Below are 10,875 nucleotides of genomic sequence, written 5' to 3'. Positions count from 1 at the left end.
CCCTTTTTTGAGTTGAGATTATTTTATGAGAATAAAGTATCTCCCGACTCCTCATACGAGGATATAAGTTATCTCACTCAACCACTAAAATTATAACGCGTGTCATATTTTTTAGTTTTTATGTTTTTTTTAGAAAATGGTGAAATATGACACATGTCATAATTTTAGTGATCAAAGGATATAACTATCTGTTGGGAATGTTTGAACTATGTTATTGTATTAGTCCCACATTGTCTAGTATTAGAATAGAGTAGAATATCAATGTTATATATTGGACTCAGGTCCCTTGTTGTAATGTGCATCAGATATAAGCATCAAATAGAAACACCTCATGGGCAGGTGGGTCCATGGGTGTGCTAGGGTTTGTAATCATATTCTCTAATAATATCTTGGTAGCCGCTTAGCGCTCCCAATGACGTAGGCACAGTTGGTCGAACCCCGTTAACAAATTCTCTTGTTTTTTCTCTTCTAACGATCACTTCCGCTGCACCACTATCTTTCAATACAAGGAGATATTTTATTACCATCACTTTAGTGCATGTAGTAGCTAATTTTGAAAAGAAAGGTTTTGGGAGGTACAAATTGCTTGCTAATAATATGTGGGAGGAGATGACCAAAAGAATTAGAAAGATAACAAAAGAGATATTAGGTGGATCAAGAGACTCTAGACCAATGATAAAGAAATCATGGTAATGACACAAAAGTGTTGAAGATAAAGTTAAGGTAAAAATGTATGTTACAAATCACAATCATTGTATAAAATAGTGAAAGATAGGACAAAAATATGAGGCAACTAAGAAAGAGACTAAGAAAGCGGCTAGGGAAGCTAAAGATAAAGTGTATAATGTGTTATACAAATCTTTAGGTACCAAAGAAAGAGAATGACTACAAGTTATAGAGAAAGAAAAATAATATACTTCACCAAGTAAAATGCATTAAAGATGAAGACGAAATTTATTGGTAAATAACAAGGATATTAAGAAAATACGGAATAACTATTTTTATAAGTTTTTCAATTAGAAACATAATTCATTGTTTTATGATAAACTAAAATGAAAGAGATAAAAGAAATTTTGAAAAGTATAGATGAAATCATTAAGAAAGCTTGAGATCAGTATTTTGACAATAAATGTAATTTATAATAGAAAATTATTACATTGTTCGATTCATGTAGTCAAGTTCATCTAATAAAATTAAGTGTTGATTATTGTTGTATTGAATGTGTTTTGTCTTCAAAATAACATGTCCTTTTTTATGAAATTGGGATATAATAACATTGAATTCTCACATTTTTAGATAAAAATGTTGGTGACTTGGACTCTCATGTGAATATTTTTAGATAAGCATGTTTTTATATCAACCAGTTATGGCAATTAGACATGAGAATGAAATTTTTCCATATCAGATTCTAGTATTATCTTTTTTTGGACATAGATTCTGATAAATTTGTTCAAGAGAAATTAATTTATGCATTAACAATGTAAAAACAATAGAGTGTAATATCTATATACTGTTAGTATAAAAATTTATATACAATCAATACATCATCCACTATTTATTTGTATTACTTTTTTAAAGAGAAATGAAAATTAAAAAATGAATAAAATCTATAATGGACTAACACTGTATAAAAGTATTTACATTTTTTCCTCAAAAAATTATATTTTCGGTATATGATTACGTTAATTATCATCAACTTTTATTTATATATATAACCGTATAAAAAATTAAATTAAAAGAATGATCTTAAGGTTCCTTCTACATAGAAGAGGAATTTGACATTAAGTCTTCCTTTTCCTTTGATTGTTGAGAATAAGTTAAGAAGAATAAGAGAGGTGAGAAAGAAAATGTAAGAAAAAAAGTGGAATTGTGAGTTATTTGATAGAAGAGAAAAGGAAAAGAAAAAAGGTAGAAAAAGTAGGATTTTATCTTTCCACATATGAAATAAACAGTATTAATAGTAAATATATAATTTTATATCAATGATTAAATATATAGATTAAATTAATGTGTCTAAAAAAAATAAAAAATAGAAAAGGATAATTATATATCAATGATTAAATATATAATTTTATATCAATGATTAAACAGATAAAAAAAGAAAAAGGATAAACAAGATAAAAAGCAGGGCCAAATTGTAAAAACAAAAAACAACAAATTTAATCGTCACTTTCTTCCCGGTTTCCACAAGGGAAAAGAGGAGTCTTCTCATATATTTTTTCCTCCCTCCTCCCTATTCATCCCTTGTACCAAATGAGAGAAATGCGCAAACTCTCTTCTCTTTCTCTCTTTCCTTCTTAAATCACATCTTCAAAACAAAACAAATAAGTGGTAATATTACTCTATCTTCCTAATTAATATATATTATGATTTTGGTTCACAATCTCGAGCCTAGGACTCAAATGCATTCCAATTTGATCAAATACACCTTCAAACAAATGGCTAAGAAATTGGAATATGAACTATGATACTAGAGGATTTATCTTATGAGTTAATAAAATTTATGTCTCCTTTTAAAAAAAATATGATTCCAAATCAATATATTCAAAACCCAATTATAAAAAGAAAATCATTTATTAACAGCATGAAATCGAAATTCTATTTCCGACTAAAGGTAAAAACAAATTAGATAGTCTGTCTTAGTATCTGACCTAGATCATACTTGTTTAATAAACAAGTCAAACTCATCCTTCTCAATAGCTTATTTAACTTAAATAAGTCAAACACATATTTCTTAAAAAGTATATTAAGGGTAACTCAATAACACATGTAATTTTATTATATATTTATATTAATTAATTTGTTCTCAAGTATAAGATTGTATACATCTTGTACACTGTGCCCGCCATGTGTGATAAAAACAGGAGTACATTTACTGTCCCACATTTTGTGTCACTCCATGTACAATGAGCTTATGATTGGTTAGAAAAATATTTAATAATTAAATTTGAACTTAAATATATTTTTTCTGATCAATCACATGCCCATGGGACATGGAGTGGCACAAAGTGTAGGATAGCATATGTGTACCAGATAAAAATCATTTTCAGGTGAAGGGGAGATGCCAAGTTGCAAACCCAAATTTCAGTGTCACGTAGCATTAAGTTAAATAAATTGATTTGTTAATAAATAGCAACAGAAAAACTCTATAGAGGATTAAAAAATAATAATCTCAAATCTTATTAAAATGCTTCCTGATATAACCTTTCTTTTATTATCACAACCAAAAAATCAACTTTGTTTGTAAAATAGTGGAAAGCCATGAATGCAATTTCAACAAAGCTAGACACCAAAAACAATCTATTCTTGGACTTTTTCTGCAACTGAAAAATATTAAGATAGAAACAAGATTATTAAAATTAGAACCTCAATGCTAGTAGACTAAGCACCAATACCACTTGTAATTTATTAAGCTAAGCTCAAGTTTTCAAATCTACCTCAATACTATAATAATTTATTTACTCATGGACATAGTTTATAGAGAAAAAATATGTATATGTCGTTGTCAGTATAAGAGATTTTATATTGTCATTACATTATCTATGGTTTAAATTTTACCAACAATGACTCTGAAATAAAAGTAATATAAATGAATAGTCTTACAAGTATATAAGGACATTATGAGTTTGAAAGACTCAAAACCCATAAGTCTAACATGAACATAAAGAAAATTTCAACATAATAGGCTTTGTTGTGTTTGCTTTCTTGTGATACTAAAGCTTTATCTCAACAACAAAAGCAATAAAGAATTTGATAGATCCCATGAAGTGCATGTCTTGTCTTGTGCTCCAAGATTAAAAGGGTAACATACACATAAGTTAGGTGACACAAACATGATAGGTCCTTTTCCACTTTTCAAAGTTCTGCATCAGTACAATACTACTTGTCAAAAGAGAGGTGTTCTTTGTTCGGTTAACTTTAGGGTCTATTTGCGAGTTGGGTTTTGGGGAAAGAGAATACTTGGGAGCTACATAATACCCTTTTGAAATGACTCAGAAGCTTTCACTTTACATTTCTTTCCGTCTAAAACCCAACTCGCAAATGAACCCTTAAAGTAAGGTCTCCAAGCCACTGAGATTCCACTCTGCTACTGAGCGCGTGTTTGTTTGTTTTTACGTTGGGGAGCCTCAAACGCAAGTTTGAGCAACAATGTGCGTGTTTGAGAGGCGCGGGACATCAAACTAAGCATGCTATAAATCTTCTATACAAAAAATTACACAATAACCTTACAGGTTGCATCAAGTTTTGGGCATTAACTGGGGCACATTCGATAAGTCGGATAGGCGAAATTTGCAGTGTCATATGAATTTTCCTGTTGTTTGAACTGATATGAAACAATGTAACATATGAGGCTGCACTAAGCTAGTGTTTCATTGATAATCATCTCATATCATAAGGTGCACCATTTGTAACCATTAATTTATGCAGGAAACAATTATCAATGGTTGAAGTTTGAGATCTGGCATTTGATCAACAATAAGCTCTCTAAAGATGCAATTCACAAGTTAGTCCCTATAAATGAAATGAAATGAAATATCGTCATTTACACATGATTCCCAAATTGGTGTTTATTTTCCATATTCGGAGTATGAAGTTTGCAAGACTGGATAGATATGGGTGCCCAACATCGATATAGACTCTGATACTATATTAGAATAACCGAGTTGACACCTTAGACTTAACCAATATGAAACTTGACATTTCGCGAGAACAGAACAGATCTCTTTCTCCACAAAATGTTACTCCAAATAATTCAATTACTCACATTCCTACAGTTACAAAGCAAGTTAAAAAATATTTATAATTTATCCTATACATTTTGCAGGGATCATAACTATCTACTTCTCCATCTTCTTCCTTGTGTATAGTTAATGCCTTACCAGCTTCTTAGCCGAAACAATCATTTGTACACACACATATATACATACATACATATATATATATATATATATATATATATATATATGTGTGTGTATATGTGTAACTTGACTTACTTTTACTCTGTCATGTGCCCTCCAAGAGATGAGGTAGTGTTATCTTCCCGCAGTTTGTCGGGTCGAGCCTCCTGAATTGGTTACAAATTTGCAATATATCTTTTTCCTGTATTTTACCCATCTCTTTCAGCTTGAAAATTACATACTCAGACTTACTGAAACAAAACAAGAACAGAAGCAAAACTCTGGTTGAAAAATAATCTAAAAAAATCAACTCGGCAAAGTTAACCATTTAAAATAATGTCAACCACATAAAATACTTGCATAATGCATACATTATTGATACCTCACTCTCTCTGCCCTTATCTGTATACTATGCATAGTGCACACTAAATCCAGAAAGTGACATCAAAAGATGACAAGCTTAGCAAATAAACAAGAAAAAAGTATATAATCCATGCATTGCAATGATGTACTAAACAAAATTATAATTGTGCTTCTTATGACTAACAATTTCTTTAGTCGATACTTTTTTGGCTCATATCGAGAATCCATGAATCATAACAGATGCTCTATATAAGCAACAAATGATGATAGCTAGTTGTAGTTAATTAACTTGAGGAGCATGGCACTTTATTAGAATATCCTATTTATGGCATACAAACTTTAAGAGTAGTTTTACAATATGAGGAGCTATTTTCCGGGTTAGATTCGATGCCCAGAATTGCTATCAGGTTTCGGCTCCTTACAAAGAAGCCTTCAGGGTCCTTTTAATCCACTTAGTACTCAATATCAAGGTTTTTATATATAGGTTGCTGCAACAATTGAGGCAACAAATATATGGTTTTAGTAGTCTTTGCAACAGCATCAAAGCCACAATTGTGATAGCCTTATTTTCCCACAATAGTCTGTAATTGCGGAAAGTGTAACGTAACAACAATTGCAGTCACAGTTTAAAATCATGCTCATTAGTCAACACTCTTACTGCTCATACAGCTTCACTTTTTGTACAACTAGAATCAACACTCAACAACCTCTTACTACTTAAATTAGATGTTTTCCTGCATAAGTTAGATGCCCGAAATTGCTATGAGGTTCAGGCTCCTTACAATTTAGCCTTGAGGTCCATTTAATCTAACTCACTACTCAATAGTCAACATCACTCTTACTACTTAATGGTTTAAACTTTAAAGCAGGGTTGCAGTCACAATTGCAGTTACGTTACATTTACCGGAATTGAGGGAAAATAAGACCACAATTTCAGTCACGATGGAGTTGTAGAGGCTCCCAAAACCACAATATTACAACCGAAATTTTAGTTGTGGACCAAAATTTAAAACCATGCTAATTCCTTATACGACTTTACTATTTGCAGGACTATTATCGACACTTAAGACAGTGACCTAATGGACAGAGTAAATTAGGATGGCAAATTATCAATTGACTCTGAACAAAAACAGAAAAAGATAGATTTGACCTAAACAATGGGAAAAGAAAGTTACCTGATGAAACCAGTGTTGTTGATATCTGCAGCAAACAAATCCTCAACAGTGATTTCTCTATGCAAAACTTTCTTGGCCATTCTCCTATGCCTCCTATCGATTCTGGCCTCGGCCAAATACAAGAACGCCCTCGCCACCATCAACGTCGAAAACAGCAGCCAAATAGCTGCAAATAACCTCCCTAGAGGGGTCTTAAAGGCTCTATCACCATACCCAACAGTTGTAACAGACATAACCGATAAATAAACAGAATCAACCAAATCCAAACCCTCAACAAAATACAACACAAAACTCCCAATCCCGATACAGATGACAACAACACAAAGTGCCAAACCAACTTTTAACCTAATCCTCATTCTCCCTTTTGCCACATCAACAATGTAATTCCTTGCAGAAAAACCTTCCCTTGTTCTAGTTCTTATTGGAGCACTCATTTCTAACCCTGTTAAAATCATACTCTCTTGCAAATCTAGAACATAGTTAACAAGCCCACTAAGGAGTATATCAATAAAACCAAACCCAACCAACACAAAAACACAAGCAAAAACTTTAGTAACTGGGGTCAAAGGTGCTATGTCACCATAACCTATGGTACACATAGTAACAATACAAAAATAAAGTGCATCAATAATAGGGTGTGTTTCAATCCCTGAAAAATGTTCTGTGTTGAATGAATATATTGTAACACCAAAACAAAGATAAATAACAAGTAAACAAATGCCTTGTCTTATAATTGAACTAGATGAATCAGGTTTAGAGTGTTGTGTTGACTTTGGTTTGAGTTCATGCATTGAAAATATAGAAGGTGCTGATTTTGGACGACCAAGTTTCTTCTTAAAAATTTGATTTTGATTCAATGAGTGGTGTTGTTTTTGTTGTTGAATGATGGGTTGAATTTCTGAAAGTTGTGGTGGTTTTTGTAAGGTGGTAACATCATTGAATGACTTAGAAGCATGAAAGGGTAGATCATGGTGTTGAATGGTTTGAGAATTGGTGAGTAAATATTCATCTTCCATGGGTCAAAACAAGAACAAAGACAAAAGATTATAGAAGAGGACATTAACGTTTGAGTTTGAGATTTTATGTGGACCTAACATGTTCAGGTTCAATTATTTAGTGCATTATTATTATTTGGTTCATTATGTATTTCCCACTCTTTCTTTATTTATTACAGGTATGTATAGATCAATATTGGTGGTTGTTACTTATAATTATATAATTTTTTGTAAAAATTAAATAATGTGAAAGATAAAATAGGAAGTGAAAATTACACCATGATAAAAGTTACACCATGTTTTACCTTTAGATATAGTATAGAAGTATAGATTATTAGTCGTCGGTAGGCACTCCATATCTGCCGATCAATATTATATGATATTGCAGATTTAATGTTTATATATTTTATTTTTAAAATTAAAATGTAATTTTTATGTTTGGTTTCCTTTATATTATATATTTTTTATATTTGTTATAATAATTAATGAGTGTAATATCTGTATAGTGACAGTGTAAAAATTTATACACATGCACACTATCATTCACCCTTCATTTGAATTACTTTTTTTGAAAAGTCAACAATAATTAAACATCAGTGGTGGATGATACAATGACAGTATATAAATCTTGTACACTGTCAGTGCATACATCTTTTTCTCATAATGAATTTAAGGTAAGAAATATAGTTAATTAATGTGTCGTGGTAATTGTTTAAAATTATAAAGTTTTTTTTTTCATAAAAGTTAAACAATATTAAGGCAATATTAAGGACAAAATAGGAAAATAAAAATTACATCATAATGGAAATTTATGTATAGTAAATATTGATAAGTATAGACCATTAGTAGAAATATGTCATTGTTGGAACCCACTGTTTAACCTAGTAATATATTAGGTGAGGTTAGACATTTTTCATCTACAGACGAGAATAATATCTTAACAGGTTAGATTTATGTACTTTTAGTATGGTATATTTAATTATATTATAATATTTTAATATAATAAAGTTTTCATATACATATGAAATTTCAATATAAATATATATAAAAATTTAATTTAATTGTTAGTTGTAGATATGTTTATTAAAAATAGAACTTGTAAACTTATTTAAAGAGATATATATTAGTATATTTAGTTATGTTGGAATATATTAAACTTTTAAATAGGTTTTATATATTAGGAATGAAGATCATTTCTCTTAAAATAATAGTGTTTCTATGTATTTAGAATAGAATTCTAGTGAATAGTATAAAATAATAGTTTTTGTTTTTATAACTTTTAAGTGTTTTTTTATTGGATGGGACAAGAATGATGACAGCTAGTCCATATTCTATATATTAGATCTAATTTTTGGATAGGTCATATTTATCATTGGCAATTTGGGCAAAGCTCGTGGGGCTTGTTGGCCCGCCCAATAAGCATGAAAAATATGTCTATCTATCCTAAAATGTCTCACTAACAATTCTTATCCATCCACAGACATGTCTATATCTGCTCTAATTTAGATCTACATTGCGTGGACACGGGTAGGGCAGACGGTCTTAATTACCATACTACTCATATCTAGACAATTAAAAAATAAACATGTTAAACTTTAATTACTATATACGTCACACTTGTTTAAGAAGAGATTTGATCGTCATAACCCTAGTAGCATATTTTTGGCTACTATCAAGAATATTTCATTACTTTATATTATAGAACTAATTCATTTTAGAATGTATAATCTTATCATTCTCAATAAATATCACTCTAAAAAAATCAAATCCTTAATAATTTGATCTTTTAAAAAATATAGCACGACTTTACATCACTAAATCAACCCCTTGATAATCTCACTCACACCAAAAAAAGATCATGTGTTGGATTGGTTGATTCGGTAATAGAAATTGAGTAAGAATAGATAAAGAGGAGAGGGACCCATGCCACGCCAGCTGTGACTGTGACAGAACCTAACTCACCTAAAGTGGTAGTGGAGTTTCATTTCATCTTTTTTATTTATTTATTATTATTATTATTAACATTAAGCTACTTATAACTTGGAGACAAAAAGTGACATGTCTCCTAATCTACCTTTGTAGTCACATTATTTTTATTTTGGATCTCTTCATTATTATTTCCCAAGTCATGCTAATGTGGATTAGAGATACCCATAACATGTTGGCATCTTTTATTCTCTTTAATTAAAAAATATAAAATTAATATATATTAAGTTTATGTTATAGTTTTCTAACTAACAATAAATAAATGTAGTTCCATGTAATAGCATGTTGAATTTTCATGTATCTTAAGATTAAAATTCAATAGTTAATATCTAACCACAATACTTATTGAAAATATATCACATATTAAAATAAATATCATTAATAAAAATAAAAGAGTGGAAAGATTGGCATATAATTTTTAGTCTGTCTATTAAAGTTTACGAATTTTTTATTTTTTATAATATTTATTTTGTATTTCTCACTCACTTGATAATTCAAAATAAAATTAAGAACTACTTTAATGATTAGGATTGTGGACATATAAGAAGAAAAACTATGATATTTTGTCTTAATTTATGGTTTAGTATATTAACAAAGTATTTATCTAGTTAGTGTAAGATCTTGCTAGATCTTTATGATGACTAAAATATTAAAGATTTGATTCTTGGAAATAACATTTGTTGACAGTAACAATCACATATTCCAAAGGATTAGTTCTTTACTCCAATATGTGAAGAGATACTCTTAGTAGTACAAAAAATTAGAATTTAATTTAGTTGCTAATCGGATGGAATAAGTTGTGGTGGATGATACAATGACAGTATATAAATCTTGTACACTGTCAGTGCATACATCTTTTTCTCATAATGAATTTAAGGTAAGAAATATAGTTAATTAATGTGTCGTGGTAATTGTTTAAAATTATAAAGTTTTTTTTTTCATAAAAGTTAAACAATATTAAGGCAATATTAAGGACAAAATAGGAAAATAAAAATTACATCATAATGGAAATTTATGTATAGTAAATATTGATAAGTATAGACCATTAGTAGAAATATGTCATTGTTGGAACCCACTGTTTAACCTAGTAATATATTAGGTGAGGTTAGACATTTTTCATCTACAGACGAGAATAATATCTTAACAGGTTAGATTTATGTACTTTTAGTATGGTATATTTAATTATATTATAATATTTTAATATAATAAAGTTTTCATATACATATGAAATTTCAATATAAATATATATAAAAATTTAATTTAATTGTTAGTTGTAGATATGTTTATTAAAAATAGAACTTGTAAACTTATTTAAAGAGATATATATTAGTATATTTAGTTATGTTGGAATATATTAAACTTTTAAATAGGTTTTATATATTAGGAATGAAGATCATTTCTCTTAAAATAATAGTGTTTCTATGTATTTAGAATAGAATTCTAGTGAATAGTATAAAA

General features: G+C 29.4%; 1 protein-coding gene across 2 annotated transcripts; it reads right to left on the bottom strand.

The window, feature by feature from the left end:
- On the bottom strand, positions 4,501–7,537 carry LOC109345872 (two-pore potassium channel 5-like). 2 transcript variants are annotated; one of them, XM_019585121.1, is made up of 3 exons: positions 6,437–7,537; positions 4,989–5,149; positions 4,501–4,907 (listed from the first exon to the last, which is right to left on the bottom strand). In XM_019585121.1, exons 1-2 carry the CDS (start codon positions 7,450–7,452, stop codon positions 5,005–5,007), a joined length of 1,161 nt encoding a protein of 386 aa, XP_019440666.1. In that variant the 5' UTR covers positions 7,453–7,537; the 3' UTR covers positions 4,501–4,907; positions 4,989–5,004. The 2 variants fall into 2 exon arrangements, with proteins under 2 accessions (XP_019440666.1, XP_019440667.1); XM_019585122.1 differs by having other exon boundaries at positions 4,501–4,891; positions 4,995–5,149.

The sequence above is a fragment of the Lupinus angustifolius genome, chromosome LG04, assembly GCF_001865875.1.
Source record: "Lupinus angustifolius cultivar Tanjil chromosome LG04, LupAngTanjil_v1.0, whole genome shotgun sequence".
Lineage (NCBI taxonomy): Eukaryota > Viridiplantae > Streptophyta > Magnoliopsida > Fabales > Fabaceae > Lupinus > Lupinus angustifolius.
The sequence above is the reverse complement of the archived record's forward strand: the minus strand, read 5'-3'. Positions and strand labels throughout refer to the sequence as shown.

Excerpts from the sequence above, each read along its gene's own strand:
- LOC109345872 (XM_019585121.1), bottom strand. The coding sequence starts at position 7,452 with ATGGAAGATGAATATTTACTCACCAATTCTCAAACCATTCAACACCAT. Across the intron at positions 5,150-6,436 it reads AACAACACTGGTTTCATCAG|TAAGTCTGAGTATGTAATTT; the intron begins GTAACTTTCTTT and ends GTTTTGTTTCAG.